We start from the raw sequence: 22,381 nt of genomic DNA on the forward strand, positions 1-22,381 counted from the left end.
CTGTTTTATGCTACCTATGCACAATCAGTGAATTAACGACCATTTTAGCCAAAGGGGGTTATTTTCATTTGAGTTTAAATAACTTGTATATTACACGCCAGGGTGAAAGTACTCCATAAGCTTTGGTTTGTAGGTTTAATTGTCTCTTTAAAAGGAAAAAAAAATCTAAAACAAATAGTTTCATTGCTCTTCAGATTGCAGTAACTTTTTTGTGGGGTTTTAAACATTCCCTTGCTGTGATTGCAGCACAAACACTGAAACATCGTGCTAAAATATGTGAGATGGAATGTGCTGCTGAATATAAATGAGAAAAAGACTAGTCTCTCTTCAGTGCCTGAGCTGAATGAAATGCAAAAGCCAAACAAACAGGAAAAGTGAGAAGTTAAGCTTTCAGTTTCAGTTATCTAGGACTAGCTATATTTTCAAAGGGGTTTCAAACCCTAAGTGTTTGTGCAGGATTGTTAATTATGCAACCCTATTTTCATAAATGATAGTATTCATTCTGTCCACACAAGTAATTTGTGCATGGCCTTAGTCATATATTTAAAGTGCATGACACACTTTGACTCTCTGGCCCTAAATGTTAATAAAATGGGTATCTAAGTGTGTCCCTTTAAAGTACTGTGGCTTGTTCTTTTAAATTGAATTCAAAAGAATAGGGAATTCTAGAAGGCCTCCTACAGTTTAAAAAGACTATTTGTCAACATAACATTACATTTTTCTTTTCCTTTTAAAATAGGAACTGGTAACTGTGATAAATAATAATCAGGTGACTGTGATCAGTGGTGAGACTGGTTGTGGAAAGACTACACAAGTTACTCAGTTCATTCTGGATGACTATATAGAGAGAGGGAAAGGATCTGCTTGCAGAATTGTATGTACCCAACCCAGGAGGATCAGTGCTATCTCAGTAAGTGCAGTGCTGAAAAACTGAATTGTTTCATTGAATGTTAATTTCCTTTTGCAACAGAGAAATTGTGGGACACATTTATTTACTACTTGTATTGCACTACTGCCCAAAGTTCCTAATCAGAACCAGGCCTCATTTTGTTAGGCACTATACAAGCATATAGGATGTCATTCCCCCAAAGAGTTTACAATGTTTAATTCCCAATTCTGTGAACACTTGCATCCATAATTAATGTATTTGAGTAGTTGTATTGAAGCCTTTGGGCTAGCAAGTATGTGTCTGCAGGATTGGAGTTCAGTGTTGCTCTTCTGAAGTAAACAGCATTGAAGCTGAACTCTTTGGCAGTTCTGTGCAATCTGCAAGGGTAGTGGAAGTTCACCCAGAGCTTACCTATAGACCTTTGTGGGTCTTATTAGTTGAGTTTCCTGCTCAGCACTCTTACCTAATATGGGTAAAGTAAGGGTAAGGAAAACATGAAAGGGTCTGTACTTGGACTCTGGCTTTTTGGATACCTTATGTTTTGCTCTTCTTGAGCTGCCCAGAAAGTGTTTTCCCATCACTTTACTGGACGAAGTGGCATAGCTTCAAAAACTAGTCTTTTACACTTTCAGCCTCATTTCTCAATACTGTGCGATAGTCAGAGAATAATAATAATAGTCACAGAACAATGGTTGAACTTTAATGTTACTTAACCATTGCTAAACAATTCAGTCTAAAACTATTGATAAAGAAAATTAGAGGTGAGCATTTCTCAGCTTGGTTGATCACATGAAGTTTGACCGCTAGAATGTACAAAATGCAGTTTCCATTAAGTAGAAATATGAGGTGCAGGGTTGTAAGGAGTTCCACTACTCAGGACGAGTTGCATGTCATGCTGTTAAGTTATAAGGGGGAAATACTTTTAGTTCCATTGTATATAAAACCGCTCCACTGTCTTTTGAAATATATTTTGGGTTCTACACCAGTTCCTGGATTGTGGCAAAAGAGTGCTGTATCCATCAGAGGAAGGTATTAAAGGTAGTTTTAGCGTTGTTATAAACTGACATGTAACTTCTTCATGGTAGATAAGTTCCTACTGAAGAATACCTATAAATTCAGATAAGCTGCTTTTTAAAATTTATTTATTTATTTTTAACATGATGCTATTTGGTTTGATTTTAAGGTGGCAGAGAGAGTTGCAGCTGAAAGGGCAGAAGTGTGTGGTAATGGCAAGAGTACAGGATACCAGATTCGTCTCCAGAGGTAATTTATAGGTTTTTTTGGTGTTTGTACGCTGACTTGAACAGGAAAATTTGAAATACTATTTTAAACATAGAGGGAACATACTTAACTGCTTTCACACAGAGGGGATTCCTGAGTAATTTTCCCATAAATGATTGGGAGGAAAAATAAGTACATACTTGAAAGCTTGACTACAATGGTTGAACTTTAATGTTACTTAAATTGGTGAGAAGCCAATTTTTGTACTTTGCTGGGGGAGCAAGTTTACATCTGTAATTCTGTTAATTTAAAGGGGATAAACCAAATGAACACCATATGGTGGAAGAATTACAAATAGCACAGGGTAAACAGGTTATCAATACGCACATCTTAAACTGTTAAAAGTTGAGATAAGAGATGCTGGTTGAAGCAGAGGAGGAACAAAACAATTATGTTTCAAAGACTTAAAAATACCTTGTGTACTAATCCCGGTTACACTGGAAACCATTTGAATGGTCAAATTGCAAATCACAGCTTGTGCAGTTTCCAATCTGGAAACACCCTTATTACAACAGATATATAGAAGGGAGTGTTAAAAGTTAAAAATGTAAACAGGTTTAGGCCCTGATCCTGTGAACACTTATGCATGTTAAGCATGTTGCATCAGTGTTTGCTGGCTTAGGGCTTTAGTGTAAGTACTGATGTATCTGGAATAATCCTTAAATGAAAAACTGATCTGAGAAGCTAAAAATAGAGAATATGGCCCTAGTTGTGAACAAAAACAACACTGGAATATCAGATTACAAGTGTTTTTATTGAGGATGTAAAATTATTCATGGAGCTAAATTATATTCTCAAGTATAAATGCTGTTTAACAGAGAACAATATTTTGCCTTGTTTTTAGTCTAACAACAATTTGGGATGAGTAGAGAAAAGCTAATCCTGAAACAGTGACAAATAATGGCTGTAAAGCCTGGTACTGTCAGATTGCAAATGATCCATTCCTCATCATAGGCATACTATGGCCTAGCCCTGACTTAATCCCCTCTTGCACTAATTTAGTTCTAAATGAGCAGGCCTAGAGAATGAGTTGAATGATGTAGATTGTCATTATAGACACTTTAAAGGGTATTCTGCTTTGGAGCTTTTAAAGTACTTTGTAAAATATTAGAAAAGAGAATTTAAGAATTCTTAATGCATCTCTTTTCAGTCGGTTACCAAGGAAACAAGGTTCCATTCTGTACTGTACAACAGGAATCGTCCTACAGTGGCTCCAATCAGACAAGTAAGTAGTTGTATTCACTAGTTTCTTTTTAAATATAAATATCAGAGTTTTAGTGAGCTAGCTTTTTAATGGTTCTGTGTTTTGTTTCCATTCTTTAGTACTTGTCTCATTTTTTTTGTTTTTTTGTTTTAATGCCTTGCTTCTGCTAAACATAAATGTTATCAACTTTGCATTCTTTTATTTTAGGCAATTGTCCAGTGTTAGTCATGTTATTCTTGATGAAATCCATGAAAGAAATCTTCAATCAGATGTCTTAATGACTATTATTAAAGATCTTCTAAATGTTCGACCAGATCTGAAAGTAATACTGATGAGTGCTACTTTGAATGCTGAGAAATTTTCAGAATATTTTGGTGGGTGATATGCTTGTACCGTAATATTGATTAGATATGTAACGTACTTAATATATATATATTTATTTATTTATTGGACTTGTACTGTTTAATAATGCAGTTTTTAAAAAAAGAAAAGTGTGAGTTTGACTTAAATTAAAAATGATTATTTCAGTGTTAGCCGTAGCTGTCACCTGTTAAGAGGTCTCAAAGTAGGGTGCAATGCAAGGTTCCTTGATTTATCCCATCATGGTTATATGTTGCTGCTTTTGTTTTCCTCCATGAAATGTCTTTCAGAAGAATAGAGGTTAATACACACTATAAGTTGCCAAACAGAGGTTGGCATTATCTTTAATTTTTAAAACTCTCATTTAGCACCCTTAGAGGCCATGAGTGAGTGGATTTGCAGTGCAAATCTTCCTATGGTATGCCAGCCAGTCTACAAGTGGTTCATCTGCCTTGGGTTTCAGTCACATTGGCTAGAACATAAGGAAACATGCATTGCTGTTGCCTGTGGTGGTCTATTTAGTGACTTTTTGGGGGTGTTTAACTTGATACTTTTCACAAGCATTAAGTGTACATGAAAATCAAACTTAATAGGTATGCATTGTTATTTTTTCTAACAATTTTTGATATAGACTAGTGTTACAGTATTAAGTATATTTTATTTATTTTCTAAGAATTAATAAGTTACACTCTTCCTCAATAGACAATTGTCCCATGATCCATATACCTGGATTCACTTTCCCTGTTGTGGAATATCTTTTGGAAGATGTAATTGAAAAGTTAAGGTCAGTCTGTTTCTGAAAGTAAAGATCCACATAACTGTATTGGATGCTACTAGGCATATACATAGAATGATGATCACTTTTGCTCAGCCTGGCAGTCTGGATTTTCCACAGTAGCAAATCACATCTCACCATGAACAAACCAATGTTTATTTCAGTTTTGTTTCAAATGATAACTGACATTTCTGAACTGATGGCAGACATCTTGTTTTAAAAAAGCATTTTTGACCATGGGAAAATTCAATAGCTTTTTCTGTGTTTTCATAAATGACATCATATTTTTAGCAAGATGCTATCAGTAGTCAAAATAAAATTTTAAAAAAAGTCTCAACTTGAAGTCCTTTGTTCCCCACCCCCCCCTCCTGAACTAGGTCAGTTATTCACGTTAAAATGCTTGATTATCTTTGCATTTACAGGTAGCTAGATTGAGCTAAATTCTTTTTCTGCTTATTTTTATGCTTTGTAGAAATGGAGCCCACTTTGTAGATAAGGCTTCTTCAGCTTTTTTTCTTTAAGGCATAATATTACAAGCTACAACTAAAATCTTGCACGTTATTGTCAGTGGGTTGAATCACCAATGTATTTGTTAGCTTTTAAGAAGTTTTTTTTTAAATTTTTTAAATTAAAATAATATTAAATGACTCTAATAATTGTGTACTTTTAGATATACTCCAGAAGATACAGATTACAGACCACGGCGGAAGAAGGGCTTTATGCAAGGACAGATAAGCAGACCAGAAAAGGAAGAGAAAGAAGAAATCTATAGAGAACGATGGCCAGATTATCTAAGGCAGCTGCGAGGAAGGTAGGTCTTATTTGTTCACTTCTATGCTGCCAGGTATTACCAATTATCTATGTACTTCTCCAGCTGAGAAATATAAAATTATACTATGCAATTAATTAGTTTTTATAACACAATTACCAATTACATAGAGATGGCTATAACATTGTGAGTAGTGCAGTTCAGTGCTAAGTTTGTCATACATGAGTCAACATACTAGCACAGTATCACACATGATTGGTTAAACTAAAAGTTGCAAACTCCAAGTCTGACATAGGGGAAGAAGTCACAATCAGCCATTTACTATTGGCATGCACATGTATAGTCCACAATTCTTTCTATTCATCAAATTGTCAGGCTGCTTATACTCTGATTCCTAACTCTTTCCCTGGTGGCTTCCCTACTTGTGCTATCTTTCCCTTTGTAGTAGATACTGCTAGTAATCTGGCCTCATAATCAACAAAACAGAAGAGTAAACATTCCACAACTTTTTAAAAAATATTTTTGACATCGTTTTCTTCAGACTATTCTGTCATAACCCTTTAAACAAATAGATTGGATTAAAAATAACATAAACCAAACCTTTGTTATACTTACCATTTTAACTGATATTCTTTGATTTTTTCAGTCCTTTCCCTTTGGTTGCTTACACTGCTTTGCTCTCGAGGACATTACAGTGGTTATTTCAAGAGGCATGAGATAATCCATCCTAGAAGTCCCTTTTTTATGAATGGACAACTCAACCAATCCTTCTCCCAGGACTGCATGAATTACATCTTTCTCTCTTCCCTATCTCACTAACCATTTAATCCATTCTGAGGCCATACTCCAAAACTGAATTATAAATATGTGGCTCAATTGCTTGCCTACACTTGAACACACAGCTACAAAGATTCTACCCACAAATGACCACTTGGAAGCCTAAATTCCATTTACAAGTTTTGCAAGTGGACCTTTTTTTGAAAACATGTCCCTCTGTGGGAGATTTTGTTTGAGAAAAATGCATTGGTCAGCTATGATGAGAAAAACAAATTGTAGCAGCATTAATATCCCAGGCAGTTAAGCCTTCTTACCCACAGGCTTTTGAGGAGTAGTTTCTTGCAGGAGGGGGAAGGGAAATAGAGTGACTGGGGAGCAAAAGTTATCTTAACCCCTTCATGTCTCACCTGTTTTCCTTCAATAAGGGTTATGACAGGGTTAATGAAGGGTGATCTCCCTTTCAGGAACCTAGTAAACACCTTTTTTGCCCCACTTTTCAGAGCTTTACAGCATTCAAGCAGTGGATAATTTTTTTTTTTTTTAAAAACAGTTGTGAAACATGTTCCCCACCACAGAGACACATTACTTCACTTCTCACCCCTGTCTTTTTCAAAGTTCATCACTTTCTCCTCTCAGGCTTCTCTTCCTTCCCCTCTTTGCTGGAACTTCAGTGATTTTTAATGACACATGTATAATGCATTCCAAGGTCTTCACTGATTGGATAACTGCTGGCTTGCAGAGTTAAGTCCCTGAGGCAGTTAATTAGTTTGAATGGTGAAGCATGAAATATTCGGCTGCAGCAACTTTGTTAGACTAAATAATTAATTTAGCTTAATTTGGACATGTTGTTATATTCAGAAACTTGACACTTCACCTTACTTATCTATGGAACTCAAAACATTTTGTATATGTTAAGTACTTGGGCTAAATGTTATGTAGTCTTTCTTTGCACTAATTTGATGTATGTCATAGTGTGACCTAACTGTCTCAAATTATTTAGAGCAATGTATCATTGTCTTAAAGCTCTCACATTATTCCAGACTCTAAATCTAGGGAAAATATGGTATAGATTTATGCAAGTCTAGCGTGTAAACAAAAGAGAACTATATCGTACAAGAATACTGCATTTTCTTTGCTGTCAAATTGCAATAGCCTTGTAATAGAAACACTTGAAATGAGTGGATGGGTTTTTTTTCTTAGACTTGTCATTATGTACACACATTATCTATAGGTATTCAGCAGGTACTATAGATGCGTTAGAAATGATGGATGATGACAAGATTGATCTTGACCTTATAGCTGCACTTATCAGACATATTGTCCTAGAGGAGGAGGTGAGTTTTCTGTATGATTTGCATAACTTATTTAAATAAGTTAATTTTCTTTCTAGCTAAATCACTTGACTCATGCTGTCTAACAGTTTTCACAAAGCTTGATTGTAATTATAGATTTGAATTATGCTGAAACTAAAAATCTGCCACTATCAATCAATCCTATAATCAATCTCAAGTCATATAGCGTAGCAAACTGTTTTTCCACCCACTAGGAGCTACATATCTAAAGAACAAAAGCCTTATATGGGCTTGTGCATGCTCCCGTTGGATTTATATTCTTTACAAAATCACTCACTCAAATAAAATATTTAAGTTAAGATTCTTCTCTGCTTACATAGTGTTACAATATAAATGTTAGGTGTGATCTATTTTAACAGCCATGGGAAAAGGATACATAGTTAGAACATGACACCATACTTCAGGAAATTCTGCACTGTGGTCAGTAGTCACTAAAAATGTCAAAACATAGTGGAAATTATTTTGGGTTACATCACTACATTGAGGCTGAGATTTTCAAAACCACCTGTAGGCTTTAGGTGCATAATTTTCATTTAAGGCCCTGATTCAGGAATGCACTTAAGCACATGCCTTGTTGAAGTCAATAAGATTTAAGCATGTGTTTAAAGTAAGCATGTGCCTAAGTGCCTTTGAATAGGGGCCATTGACAAGAGTTTGCATTTAAATCTTCATAGCAGCTTTGAAAATCTTACCCTAAAAATTCATGCTTCTCTTAGTGATAACTACTGAGCCATATTACGTAGCTCTTATTACTTAGACAGTGGGCATTGTTTAGTGAATAAAGCACAGAGTTAGATGTCTGAAGCTCTCCTACTAGTTCTGACACAACTTGTTTTTTCTCATCTGTTAAGTGGGGGTAATAGTTGGATATTAAGACTTAATAAATGATTTGTGAAGTTTTTCAGTCTTTTGATGGAAGATAGCATAACATTTAAATGAATTTGTTGCCAGTTGGTATCTTTAAATTCATTGTTGTATTCAGTCTATGTCAAAATCAACATCAGTAGCGTAGTAATCAAAGAATGTAGTGAAGAATTTAATTGTGCAAAAATCACTTTAAAAAACTTCATGAACGTAAAAGTAAATCACCAGCCTTTCACCTTCTTGCTCTTTGTTGACAAATGGGTAGAAAAATTAACTGTACTGTTTTGAGTTGTAATTTACTTCTTTACAGTATCATGTACTGGGCAAATAGACTTTAAATTATTTCAGCTGGGTAAATAGATGTATTAAAAAATGTTGATGCAGTGAAACCTGTGAATTATTATAACTTAATGGTATCATATTAATTCAGATGTTTACTACATACACAACTAGGAGGCTCTTGTCCCGGCTTGTTTTAAGACTGTTAACTTGTAAACTATAAACTTAGTATTAATATTTAATACAGCATTTGTATTTTTTTACTTAACCCTGGATTTACATTAGCCCATTACATCTCTCTATGTGCCTAATTACACATCTAACACAATCAGTTATGTTTTGTTTGCTTAAAAATTAATGGACTTAAATTCTTACTATTGCTTACCTCTGCAGCATCATGTTTTTGCTGCTGCTAGAGGCAGGATACCAAACTAGATTGCCATTGGGTCTGATTGAGTGTGGTAATTCTTGTTTTCTCTTTAAATTAATCTTATTTAGAATTCAAGTTTCATTCTACTGGTTTTTATTTGAGAAAGTATGTCATGGAATATGCAGGCATACATTAGTGATTAAAATTCCTAATGAAATTCTGAGAAAAAGATATTTCATTTACTTATATACATTGTCAAAAAGGTTCTACACTTGAGACAGTGTAATAAATATCAAGCACTGCAATATGAGTTAATTATAGGAAGAAATAAGTGGACCATGGAATAATTCTGCCTTCTTTGGACAAGCAACACATTGTTGACTGTTACCTTATTTTAAAGGGATTGTCAGGTATCAAAAAAAATTTATAAATATCAGATTTCATATGTTACAAATAACTCATTAGATAATTAAAACCTGAGAGAGAGAACTTTTGCTGTTTGTGCTTCTTTTGTTTGGAAAATTAAAATAGACTTGTTCATCGTTCTCTTATTTAGTTGCACTGTCAGTTTCTCAAACTAGTGCAGAGCTACAATATTTTGGATTGCAAACACTACAGAAGAATGTTTGTTTGTTTTAAAACAAATTTCCATTGGAATCTTTTTAAAATCCAGATGAAATTTATACAGTCACTCCTGTTTAAAAGCAAGCTCATAAAATTTTGTGGAATATTTGATTCAGTAGTGCCTCAAGTTAAATGTCATCTATCCAAGGTATTTACACAAACATACAAATGTTGAGTATTTAGTGTGTAATTTAATCTTTTTTTCCCTTCATATATAGGATGGTGCAATACTGGTGTTTCTCCCAGGCTGGGACAATATTAGCACTTTACATGACCTCTTGATGTCACAAGTCATGTTTAAGTCAGGTAAAAAATAATAAGAATAACATTTTGTTCTTTCTTAGTGACCATTTCCTTAGCAACTTCTCTGGTTCATCAGCTTCCCCCACCTTTGTTGGCATCCCTCTATTATTTTTCTAGCTCCTTCTTCTCCGTGCTCATCATTATATATACGATATCTTTTCAGTTATGTATTGTTGTTCATCCAGAGATCTTGCTGGTGACATTTATTCCCATGTTTGAGTTTCCATCTCCATGTTGATGACTCTAAAACCCACATCTCCCTCCTTCTGTCCATTCTGATACACAGAACTCTCCTGGATGGTCCATCTCTATCCAAATATGAAATTTCCTTTCTTCCTTCCTCTTTGCTGTTGACAACTCCTTTTAAAACTTGTTTCTTCTAGGAAGCTTTGTTATATTCCCATCCCCTGTGATGCCTTTATTCCCTCCTGCCACTGAACTCTTTGCCCTGTGCTACAATTAAAAACCTGTGGCTGTCTTGTGTCAGCTGACTCGGGCTAAGGGGCTGTTTAATTGCGGTATAGATGTTCAGAATGGAGCCTGGGCTCTGGGACCTTCCCATCTCTAGGACCCTGTGAGATGAGTGTTCCAGAGCGCGGACTCCAGCCCAAGGTGGAACGTCTATACCGCAGTTAAACAGCCCCTTAGCCCGAGTCAGCTGACACAAGCCAGTCAGCATGGGCCAGCCATGGTTTTTTAATTGCAGTGTAGACATAGCCTAAGTATTGAAGTGGACTGGTATATTTAAGTTTCTAGAAATTGAAAATACACTTTAAAACAAACATTGATATTATCCATTGAAATTTTTCAAAAAAAAAAATTAAATTGAATTTAGCCATGCTTATATATAAAGAATTAACTTCTGGACTCGTAAGTTATTACGAGAGTACGGGTGTACAAACTACTATTGTATAAAAACACAAACATGGAGTATATCTGTTCCTGCTGCTTATTCCTACCTCAAATGATAATACCCAAGATGGTAATTTCCACAGCAACAAATTGTTGCCACATTTGATACTAGGTATAGATAAAACAGTAAAGATAGATGATCTCTTACACACCACTCTTGGTATATTGCAAATGCTTTCAATCAAGCATCTGCAGAATTGATGCTAAATGATTTTTTGGTTTTTGCATATTTAGAAGCTCCCAAGTTGTGCTAACCAGTCCCAAATATAATACAGCACAGATATGCTTAGAGGGTCACAATAAATAGATACTATCATTTTTAGAATTAAACCAAAGACAGTAGTTTAAAATATTTTCCTATGGCTGACTCCCGCCTTTCTCTTCTTTTTGCTGATGACTTTGCTGTTGACTAACCAGAAGGCCATTGGCTCATATATTCAATGCTGACAATCAGTCAGTTTCCTGTTAAGCACTTCATCTGTCATTAACCAGCCAGTACTGCATTGCCAGCAGAAGCCACCTATGTTCTCGGTAGTATTGCTTATATGTTAATGTGGAACCTGAACAATTCATGTGATAGAATATGGATTGAAGATGCAACTGATCACATAATTCAACTCATTAGAAATGTGTGCTAACTTCTAAAAACTCCATGGAAACTGGTAATTTTTCCATAACGTATCAGTTAAATTAAACTGCAGTATTTCATATGACTTTTTTAATCCCCAAATCAAATGGTGTAACACAAAGGTACAATTTTGTCACAATTGCAAAAGCCTGCAGCACTTAAGAAAAAGATCTTAAAATGAAAGTGTTACATCTGTATCTCAACAGAATGCTCTGTATGTTTTTCTATTTAAGTTTCACCATATTGGGTGAGAACACACTTTTGCCCTTGATCCTTTGTTCAAGGTTAACACTTGAGTAGAATTTTTAGGGCTGCTGCCCTTAATGTAGCGCATATAGAACACGCTTACCCCTCCTGTTTTCAGAATCTTAGAGTCCATTCACAATAACTGAGTGGTCATTTGAATCAACATGTTTCTTGAATTGATGGTACATGAATCTGACTTCATAGAATATCAGGGTTGGAAGGGACCTCAGGAGGTCATCTAGTCCAACCCCCTGCTCAAAGCAGGACCAATCCCCAGATAGATTTTTATTTTATTTTTTGCCCCAGATCCCTAAATGGCCCCCTCAAGGATTGAACTCACGACCGTGGGTTTAGCAGGCCAATGCTCAAACCACTGTTGTACTAGATCCAAAATGGAAAACTCTTCATAGAGAGAAGTGAATTCTTTATCAAGAGAAACTGCATGATTGCCATGTAGCTATGCTTATCAAAAACCTCAGCATTATTTTAGCTAAACATTATTTTAATATGCTGCTGTTTGGCCCAGGAATGTGTGGGGTTTTTTTTTTTTTTTACTTTAATTGTAGATGCTCATATCCTGAACAACCTAACACAGATATGACCTGTTCAGACAGGGACATAATTCTGTTTTTAGTAAGTTTTTTTTTTTTTCTTTCCCTTTCTCCAATAAAAATTTGGACTAATGCTGTGTAGCTGGATGTGGTGTGGTCAAAAGAAGTGTTGGGTATAATGATGATGTATTACCAAAGTACTGGAAAGTACATTTGATGCCAGTTTGAAGAAAGGTGACTAGGAATGAGAAACAGTAGATTTACATATGCCTTTTTATCCTTTGTGTCCAGATGATTAGTTTTGCTGTACAGCATTGAATTTTCCATGACATACCATTGTTTACTGTTTTAACTTTCAGATAGGTTCATTATTATACCTCTGCATTCACTGATGCCTACTGTTAACCAGACACAGGTATGTTTCATTACTTACAATATTCTTAACTTTTATTGTGCATTAAACTATAGTAAACATTGGTAAATTATAGTAAATGTCTCTTATTTTAAGTGAAATCTTCTAGACACAGGTTTTGCAGATAAAATTGGTTTGGTTTTTTTTGTTTTTTTCAACTATAGCCTATGCATAATTTGAAATAAAGCTAAGTGAATGTTAAATTTCTCTTTGGTTTGTAGTAAATAGTCCATTTGTATTTTTATAGTATTTATCTATCCAGATGGCACTGCTGCAGGTACCTTCGAACATAGTGTTGATTATGGCATTATTTAGCGCATACAAAACATGAGGGCAAGTGTAACTGTTCAGACCTGCAGAACACTCAAAATGATTTTGTGCTTTGTTTGGTTTTGATAAATAGTCTGTTTTACTTCTGTTAATTATGTATCTTTTCAGGTTTTTAAAAAGACCCCTCCTGGAGTACGGAAAATTGTAATTGCTACCAACATTGCAGAGACTAGGTAAAACATATTTTTGTTTCTGTGTAGGTAGCCACATTTGTCAAATAACACAATTCTTGCAAAATAAATGCTAAATCATAACATTAAAGCAAAAGTGAAAACTGTTAAATATTTCTAATAAAATGCATTTGGTTATTCATAAATAGGTGGTACAGTGAATTAGGAATTTTTCTTTACAAGTATGCTAGACTAGATTGATTAAATCTTCAGATCTTTTTATTGGAAGCTGATTGTGGAAAGTGACTCAGTGAACAGATCTATTGTATTATTAATCTGAGCTACTTACTATTCCTGACAAGCTTTATACCCCTATGTTTAAATCCTGTTACCACTGCAGAGCCTGGTTAGGCTCTTTTTTGCATTGCTTATCAACATGACTGTCTACTGCATTCCACTGCAGAACATTGATAGTTCATGATTAAGAAAATATACAACTTGACTGTTAGATCCCATGTTGTTTGCAGAGCTGATAGTTAAACCAACTTTTCACTTGTAAACTGAGAAAATATAGAAGTTAAGACAATAAACATGAGCTTCCATAATGCCATCATTAGATGCTTGAAGCTTTTTAAGTATTGGTCAGACTTTTCATATAAATTAAGCTAATGTACATTAGCTCCTTTTTTACCATGCTTACATTTTCTAAAGTTCTGTCCATTTCCTTCTATAGTTATTTAAAACTAGAGCACCCTTCTGTAAATCTTCCATACTTTCTTATAACATGTAATGTAAACTATGCCAGATAGTTCCAGCTATGAGTCCTGCTGAAGCATGGAGATCGTCTACAGGGGCTCTATGTAAGTGTCGTTTTCAGTTCATGGCAAAGCTTTAGAAATTCTTTTAGCATATGGCATGGTTTTGGAGAATTAAACTTACTGTTTTTGGTATATGAAATGTGTTTTTAAAAAAACGCACATCTTCCACTTATCTGTCCCTTTTAGAATGATTCTATGGTAATGTGACATCTACTAGTGAGTGATACCAAGTATTATCACAATATTATACTTGCTTGTGTACGTCAGCAGAGCAGGAGCTGGTTAGCCTTACTTCAGAGAAATGTGAAATGAATGTTTTTAAAATGTGTGCAGCATTGTCCCTCTCTTTTTTGACGTGCAGCAAGTAAGTTTCATTTGTTGTATTTGCAGAGCACTTAAAATTACACCAATGAAGTTTGTAAATATAATGCATCATCTAATATTGCAAGTAGATAAAGTATATCCTGCACTCTGTAGACTAACTTTTCTATGCATACTGTAAAGCTAAGAAAACCACTTATTTTTGACAGCATTACCATCGATGATGTGGTATACGTTATAGATGGAGGAAAAATAAAAGAAACTCACTTCGATACGCAGAACAACATTAGCACAATGGCAGCAGAGTGGGTTAGTAAAGCTAATGCCAAACAAAGGAAAGGTCGAGCAGGAAGGTAAGAGAAATGACTATCGATATTAGAAAATTTCTGTGGCAATAAACTTTAAAAGGGAAACAAATTTGTTCACATTGGAAGTTGAGAACTTTTAATGTCTAATAAATTACATTAGTGTATCTTAAGACACTTTCAAGTGCTTTCTATTCTGTTTTTCACTTTCCATTATAAAGCATAAGCCAGTATGACGCTCTCATTCTTTTACTGATGGAATGACTTTGGCATAGTTCTGGGAATGAGTTCTTATTTAACTTGATTGGCTTTTGAATATTTCTAGTAGTAGTACTGAATTTTTTTAAACTCCATGGTGTTAGTAGTCTTATGTTACCTCTTCATCTTTACACCTTGGGAGAATATTGAAGCAAAAATTTGTCTGTAAACTTAAAAACTGCTTTCCTTGTCAAACACATGGAGCACCTGTTGTCTAGCTCATAGATCTTGTTTGTGCTCCCCCCTCCTCCAGCCTTTTCACTGCTCCTTCATTAAATGTTGCTGCTGTTGGTTTGTAGTTCTCTAGTGCTCCTGCTGTCTGAAACATTCCTCCTGTATCTTTCTGCCTTATTGGCTTTTCATTGTATTTCAAAACTCCGAAATTGCTTTTTTTGAATACATCTTTTAACTTGTATACCTTTATTTTAATGCCTTGAAGTGTTTGGGGATATACTATGAATTTTGGGAATTTTTGATTTTCAGGGAATATACTATTAATTGTTGAGTGTTTGGGAGAAGCTGTCAATGTAGTTGTAAGTATTGTTGAAAGACAAAATATTTCTTACACATTTTGAATATTAGAGTCCAGCCGGGTCACTGTTATCATCTATATAATGGTCTACGTGCCAGCCTACTGGATGATTATCAATTACCGGAAATCCTAAGGACACCTTTGGAAGAACTTTGTTTACAAATCAAGGTAATTATCTGATATGGGCTAGTTGTTCTAATACATTATAAACTTTCCAGGCTGATAAGAGAGTGAAGGGTTTGGCATTGGGTACTATGCTCAAAAACTTTGAGCCTGAGATTGTTCCTAAGCATAACTTGATGTAACAGATTACCACTGTTGTTTCAACAGACTATTTGACAGACTACACTTTTAAGTATATTTGTACTAAAGTCTCCTAAATACCTGGTTTAATATTTAATAAAAGACAAACTCTGTTAAAGTAAATCTGAATTATGCTGTTTCCCTGAATTCATATGCCCACAAGCCAGAGAATTTTTTTCTTCCTGTTCACCAACAGGTCATAAGACATGGCACCTTAAAGATGGGTGTCACATAACTTACTAAAAACAGTTAAAACTGACTGAGTTCACTGGCTTGCTGCTTTGTGTCATTACTTTTATTGTTTGTTTTCTTTAGTAGTTTTGACATGGCAATTCTCAGGGAAATTGGCTGAAGTATTTGCTATTACTCACACATCCTCAAATGTAAAGTCATGGAGATAATTTAAGCAAAAACTATGACGTTCGTGACTTGTAACAATTGTTAACACAAGTGCTGGACGTGTACCTCAGATGAGGAGTGGATCCCTAAACAAAACTTGTGACTACAATAATACCTTTTCATTTTTATCAGAATTTAACTGATTGTAGGAAAATAAAGGAACACTTGATAAATCTGAGTACTAACCTAGTGAAATTCAAACTTTAAAAGTTCTGATGTATTAGTAACTTTGCAAATTAGGCAGTAGCTTCTCAGAGGTCTGCAAATGTGTACTGAATTAATGGTAACACATAACTCAGAATCATATCTGTCAGAACTTGCATCTCTTTTATTTCAGATTCTAAGGCTTGGTGGAATTGCTTATTTTCTGAGTAGGCTAATGGATCCACCATCTCGTGAAGCTGTGATGTTGTCCATAAATCATCTAATGGAACTGGTAAACTAATACTTAAACATATGCTAGAGTATGTTATGTTCAAGTTCAGTGTGCTGACTTATCGAACTACAGAAGTCACTCTAAGATCAGTACTGAGTAATGTTGCTGAGTTACCTTATTATAAGATAATTTAGACATTGCTGATTATATGCATTTTGGTTATTGGAGCCACTCAGCTTCTAGTGGCTCTCTATGCATCCAAACTGTACTTTACTGCACTGGAGGCACTATATTTTCTCTCATGCCTTAAGAGGTATGCAGTGACTGGTACTAACCAGTGTCCTGCCTTCCAGGGTGCTGTGTGACTGAGGAACAAAGGGGAAATAATTTTAATTTTATTTTAAATATTGAAAATGTTTTCTGTGCCAGATTAAAGTCACTCTTCAGGATCTTGACTTTCTAAATTATTCACATTTATGCAACCTTTTCTTGAGGTTTCCCAGCTGAGCTTTAATTCCCCTGTCTCTGCTGCTTGAAAACTGTGCCAGCTGCTTATGACTCTGTCTAGCTAAGACTTCCCAGACTATCCAGATCAATGAAATGTTTGAGATTTTTCCATGGAAAATAAAAGTAATTGGGAAGAAGAATCTAATTGTGAACAGCCACTTGAATGGTAATGGGATAACAGGCATAAGTGGGGACTGAGGCCAATAAACAAAGTAAGATAGAAAAGTCACTTTGAAGTGTCAATCAGTTGTCAAGTGTAGCTTTGCTTTTCATATGATGGGGTTTAGTGACACACTTGTGCTGATGATTTTTCAGTTGATACTTTTTGTTACCTGTACGTATCAATTGAAGCAGCCTGTTCGGTTGCAGGGCAGCAGCATTGGGAAGGATCCACAACTCTTATTCACAGGTTGGAGGGATTCTGAACAAGTTTAAGTAGAAGGAAAAACTCAGCAGCATAGTTGGTAGGGGCGTGGGAAGAGAAAGTTAGTAGCAAAGGGCGGGGGTGAACAGAAAGGGGAAAAGATGTAGGAATGGTAACATGGAGTAAAAAAAAAAAACAGGAGGGCACTGAGAAAAGAGCTCTATAAAATATCTTCAAATCTATTGACTCTTTTCCATCTAGGGTAGTGCCTTCAACATACTCAAGAAGTACTTTGTCCAATAAGCTTTTACTAACACCAATAAACTTTTTAAAGCCTAAATAAAAGGATGATTGTTGTTAAAGTAGCCTTCTTAAAGACATTCTAGCGCTCCATGTTTGGTATTGAGTAATACATAAATTTAAACTAAAAAAAATTCAAGTTTGATTGCTTTTTCAGCTGTCATGTTCCCCCCCCCCCCCCCCTTTCTCCACTAGGCACATTGCCCGTTTTCAAAAAATTCTTCTGTCCCCAAATTCAAGAAGTGTGTGTTTTTTTTCTAACAGAATGCTTTGGATAGACAAGAAGAACTGACTCCATTAGGTGTCCACTTGGCACGATTGCCAGTTGAGCCACATATTGGAAAAATGATCCTCTTTGGAGCTCTATTCTGTTGCTTAGATCCAGTACTCACAATTGCAGCCAGCCTCAGCTTCAAGGACCCCTTTGTGATTCCACTGGTAAAGTATCTAAAAAGAGAATTGCAAATAAAATGAACAAATTCTTTACATTTTAAAACTTGGTAGGATATTAGTAAGAGGCAGCATAAATACTTTAGCGTAAAAACTTCAATCTAAATTTAAGTTTTCCATAAGTGTGGCCCACCAATCTGTCACAATAGAGTGCTGTTGTTGGCTATTTGGAGGTCTCTTTAATTTGCATGCATAGAGTACCACTACGTTTGACCTTACTTTAAAAAAAGAAAATTGGGAGAATAATAGCGTGCCAGAGTCCTGGATGTGTGGTATGCTCTAATTTCTTTTTTCTTTAAAGGGCAAAGAGAAAGTAGCAGATGCTAGAAGAAAAGAATTATCAAAGAATACTAAAAGTGACCATCTAACTATTGTGAATGCTTTTGCGGTAAGTCTGTTTTAATTAAATGTTCAGTTGACTTAGCCTTTGAAGTTGTGCTTTCAGTTTAACTGAAGAACTCTTGAAACAAAATACTTGATTCAAAATCAAATCTCATCCCCATACACCCGCAAAGCATTTGTATATGGCCTCTTCACACAACCGTGTTTGCCCTGCTTGTCTTTAAGAACCTTGTTTCTGAGATAGTAGTAGTACTAATAACCTAATTCCCTGTTGGTAGCATTAGGGAGAGGTGGGGACAAAGGGTAACTTCATAGATATGTTGCAGATGTCTAAATATCTGTTAAACATAAAATGCTTTGTATTGAATATATAGATATCAAACCTTTTCTTTTTAGTTTTAGTCGCTTCCACTCATCCTCCCTTAAAAATCAGTGAAGTCCATAATTTTTCTCTTGGGTGGGGGGGCAGGACTGACTGCACCAGTCTTGAGGAGATTCTCTCTTTAGTTTTTCCCATGTGTCAATGAGAACTAAGGAAATACTTGGCCTAAAAGTCCTGCTGCACTATTAGCTCCAGGCTACTGCTATTATCATCAAGAACTGTTGTTCGCAGTGAGTGGAGTTCTAACAGCAAAGGTTAGAGCTCAGTCCTAACTTTTAACGAATAAATATGCAATGCGCAACTAGACTGATAAAAAATGAATCAAAATGTCATTTTACTTTTTCTATATACTATCTGTTACCTTCACCTGGCAGATTATTTGCATTACATGAAAATCAAACATTAAAGGGTGCACTTCTGATCCCTTGGGGAAAAGTATAGCTATACTTTTTGTCCTTTTCTCTTTTTTACATATAGATATTAGTAAATATGTGCCCCTTTGAACTGTAGTTGAAAGTAGTTTCTATTTTCAGGGCTGGGAAGAGGTCCGGCGACGTGGTTTCAGAAGTGAAAAGGACTATTGCTGGGAGTATTTTCTCTCTTCAAATACACTTCAGGTAATCATCTTAGTAGTGTGATGTGGCAGAAAATGTTTACTTGTGGGGGGAAAAAATGTTTGACAGAGCATCATTCTCCAAGAAGAGTTATGTTGTACCCTGATATTGTACCATAGATGCTGCTTAACATGAAAGGACAGTTTGCTGAACATCTCCTTGCGGCTGGGTTTGTGAGTAGCAAAAACCCCCGAGATCCCAAATCTAATACCAACTCAGGTAAACAGTGGGAAAAGAGGATATTTGATAGACTAATTCATGGTTTGTAGAATGAATTATTTACTTTGTTGTCTTCTACAGATAATGAGAAGTTACTCAAAGCAGTCATCTGTGCTGGTTTATATCCAAAAGTTGCAAAGATCCGTAAAAGCTTTAGCAAAAAGAGAAAAATGTAAGGCTTTAATCTCATGTTTGTATTCAAATTCTTTGCTGCATAGTTAGTTTTTAGGTGTTAACCAGTATCTTTCAAGTACTTAAATGCAATCTTCTGTGTAACTGATCATAGATGTGGATTAATTTATGTGAGCTATGGAGTTAATTAAATCAGCAGTACTTACAGTTGGAGACCTGCAAATACATCATTTAAAATGATGACCTGACAATGTTACATAAACATGTAGTGTCACAAATATGGAAACAGCACGACTGTCAAAGAATCACACTCTGTTTTTTTTCTCTGCAATTACACTTGAGACATTACATCCTCTCCCTTCCTCTTCAGTGGTTGGAAAGAAAGAGACCCCAGCAGCACTATCCACTTGCGTACCACTTCCTACTATCTACATTTTCCTCATATTAATAGCATGGGTAGTGCACCTTTTGACCAACATTCCACTTTGATGAAGACTCAGTTCTTGTTGCCACTCAGCCTGAACTGAACCTAGTCTGCTTGATCAGGTGCTGGAGATCAGCTTTAGTAACAGTCACCCACCTTACCATTTTTCAAAGTCAAAACTAAAGGTAAACCAGTCCTAAGATCATTTTCTGTAGCTTCCTCATTCAATTCACTAGGATGGTGCAACACTGCATTTCTGCCACCAGGTTAAGCTAGGTGAGTGTAAATGAGCAGCACTGGCCCAGTTGCAGGATTCTACTGCTGCATAAAACAGTTGTTTTGTTCTACAGACCACTTTACAAGGGGTTCTCCTATTGACTGCCTCTCTTTCCAACACCCCAGTGCCCACTTTGTAAAACACTCCCTTCTGTGGGCCAGTAGCAAGCAAGGCTTTATGAGCCACATTTGGAGAATCACTGCCCTGAAGTAAGTGTACTCAATTCTGGAACTCTACAATAATGAGTTCCAGAAAGAAGAAAATAACTATGCAATGTACATATTGCAGTTGGTTTCTCCTCCTCTTGTTCCCTTGGGGGCTCAGTTAGATTTCAGAAAGGGGATTTGATTTCCTGTAGGTTATCCATGAAGTATCCTTTTACTTGTTTACTGGGCTAATTATTGCTGTAAATAATATTTTGTTCTATATTCCTACATTTTCTGAATCCCAAGTACCTGTTATAGAGAGAGCTCACATATGCAGGTGACTTGCATGTTTTCCAAAAAAATTATGGCAATTTGCATTGTACACCCACTTTTCTAAGTAAACTCATAAGTGCTCCCTTTTGAGAGAGGGTGAAAATGTCATGAATGTTTCCCTGTTTGAAAGAACTGGGTGCCATATTCTAGCTTCACTAACAAGGGACAGCTTAACCTCTAATATGCATTCTTAACCAGGTACAGCTTTATGGGAAAAAGGTAAAACTGTTTTTGAATGTCAGTTATTTTCAGAAGTTTAGAACAATGTAGTGCAGAATTTGATGAAAAGACTATCAATTTTTTGATAAAATACTGATGTACCTTTTCAGAATCTGTGAATATCTATTTACCTCTAACTGGAGAAAAATCTTTTTTTATAAAGGGTGAAAGTTTGCACCAAGACAGATGGAACAGTTAACATTCATCCTAAATCTGTTAACGTGGAAGAGACAGAATTCCATTATAACTGGCTTGTGTATCATTTGAAGATGAGAACTAGCAGTGTAAGTGAACACTTTTACTACTTTCTGAATCTGTATGTTAATATATTTTTTAAACTAAAATAAGTAAACTTTTTAAAACACAAAGCAGCATTTTGCATTTGGTACAACTTAATATTTGACATAATAAAGTGGACAGGTAACTTTTGTTAAAATCAAGCCAATATTGCATTTTATAAATGTATATAACTAGCTCATTAATTGCAACTACTTGGTATCTTGACTATGAAAACATTGTCTTAAAAAAATAGTATCTTATGTTTTCAAGCAGAAGTGGGTTACCATCTGGTGTGATGCCAACTCTTAAATCTTTTCATACTGAAATGCTAAGTATCTTAAATATTTTAATCTGCACTCCAGAAAGCCTTATTAGCTGCAATTACTACCTGTCATGTACTTGTACAAGGTAAACCCCCTGAATCTTCAGGAAGCTTGGTAGCTAATGTGAATCCATAGGTGGTAGTTGGCTTGACTGCTGCAAACCTCATACTGCTGACCATCTCTGCTCTTAGTACTTTCCTCTGTGCCCATCTATCTCCTCTTAATCCCTCCAAAACTCAGCTCCTGAGATGCCTTTTCCTGCTGGGGTGACAAATCACCTCCTGCTCTCTTTAGCTTCTCTCCAAATTCTAACTTTCCAACCCCTGCTACACCTTTTCCCACATCTCCTTCTGCACTCCTTCATGTTCCCTTTACTCTGCCCATATTTCTGTTTTTGACAGCCCCCTGGGCTCTCTTTCCCCACGTTAGAATTTGTGCCTCTGGTGCCATCCCATTCTTCAGGAACAGTCTTAAACTTAATGTGTGTCAATCTCCCTCTGTTTGCTTCTTGAGGATTGAGGAAAATTTTGAAGGGCCTGCCTTTGCCATGTAGAATTCTGCCTGTAATATGCCCACTTCTTTTTTTGTACTCTTCTGAACTTACATGCCTGCAGATTGTCAGTTCCCTGGGGTAGAGACCTGGGTTCAGCACACTGCATCTATAATGTAGTGCATTGTGTACTGATACCGTTGGATAAGTCCAGTGGTAAAAGAACTGCTTC

General features: G+C 35.7%; 1 protein-coding gene across 1 annotated transcript in view; it reads left to right on the plus strand.

The window, feature by feature from the left end:
• The window catches only part of DHX36 (DEAH-box helicase 36), a 38,830-nt gene that overhangs the window by 8,564 nt on the left and 7,885 nt on the right, over nt 1–22,381 (plus strand). Inside the window, exons 5-23 of the mRNA XM_039487912.1 lie at nt 740–910; nt 2,073–2,152; nt 3,321–3,395; nt 3,582–3,748; nt 4,437–4,518; nt 5,180–5,320; nt 7,287–7,389; nt 9,763–9,850; nt 12,544–12,599; nt 13,035–13,099; nt 14,385–14,528; nt 15,321–15,438; nt 16,310–16,408; nt 17,784–17,957; nt 18,271–18,357; nt 19,227–19,310; nt 19,427–19,526; nt 19,608–19,698; nt 21,221–21,341. Coding sequence (XP_039343846.1) covers nt 740–910; nt 2,073–2,152; nt 3,321–3,395; nt 3,582–3,748; nt 4,437–4,518; nt 5,180–5,320; nt 7,287–7,389; nt 9,763–9,850; nt 12,544–12,599; nt 13,035–13,099; nt 14,385–14,528; nt 15,321–15,438; nt 16,310–16,408; nt 17,784–17,957; nt 18,271–18,357; nt 19,227–19,310; nt 19,427–19,526; nt 19,608–19,698; nt 21,221–21,341 — 2,046 coding nt within the window. The remainder of the gene's footprint in view (nt 1–739; nt 911–2,072; nt 2,153–3,320; nt 3,396–3,581; nt 3,749–4,436; nt 4,519–5,179; nt 5,321–7,286; nt 7,390–9,762; nt 9,851–12,543; nt 12,600–13,034; nt 13,100–14,384; nt 14,529–15,320; nt 15,439–16,309; nt 16,409–17,783; nt 17,958–18,270; nt 18,358–19,226; nt 19,311–19,426; nt 19,527–19,607; nt 19,699–21,220; nt 21,342–22,381) is intronic.

The sequence above is a fragment of the Mauremys reevesii genome, linkage group 9, assembly GCF_016161935.1.
Source record: "Mauremys reevesii isolate NIE-2019 linkage group 9, ASM1616193v1, whole genome shotgun sequence".
Lineage (NCBI taxonomy): Eukaryota > Metazoa > Chordata > Testudines > Geoemydidae > Mauremys > Mauremys reevesii.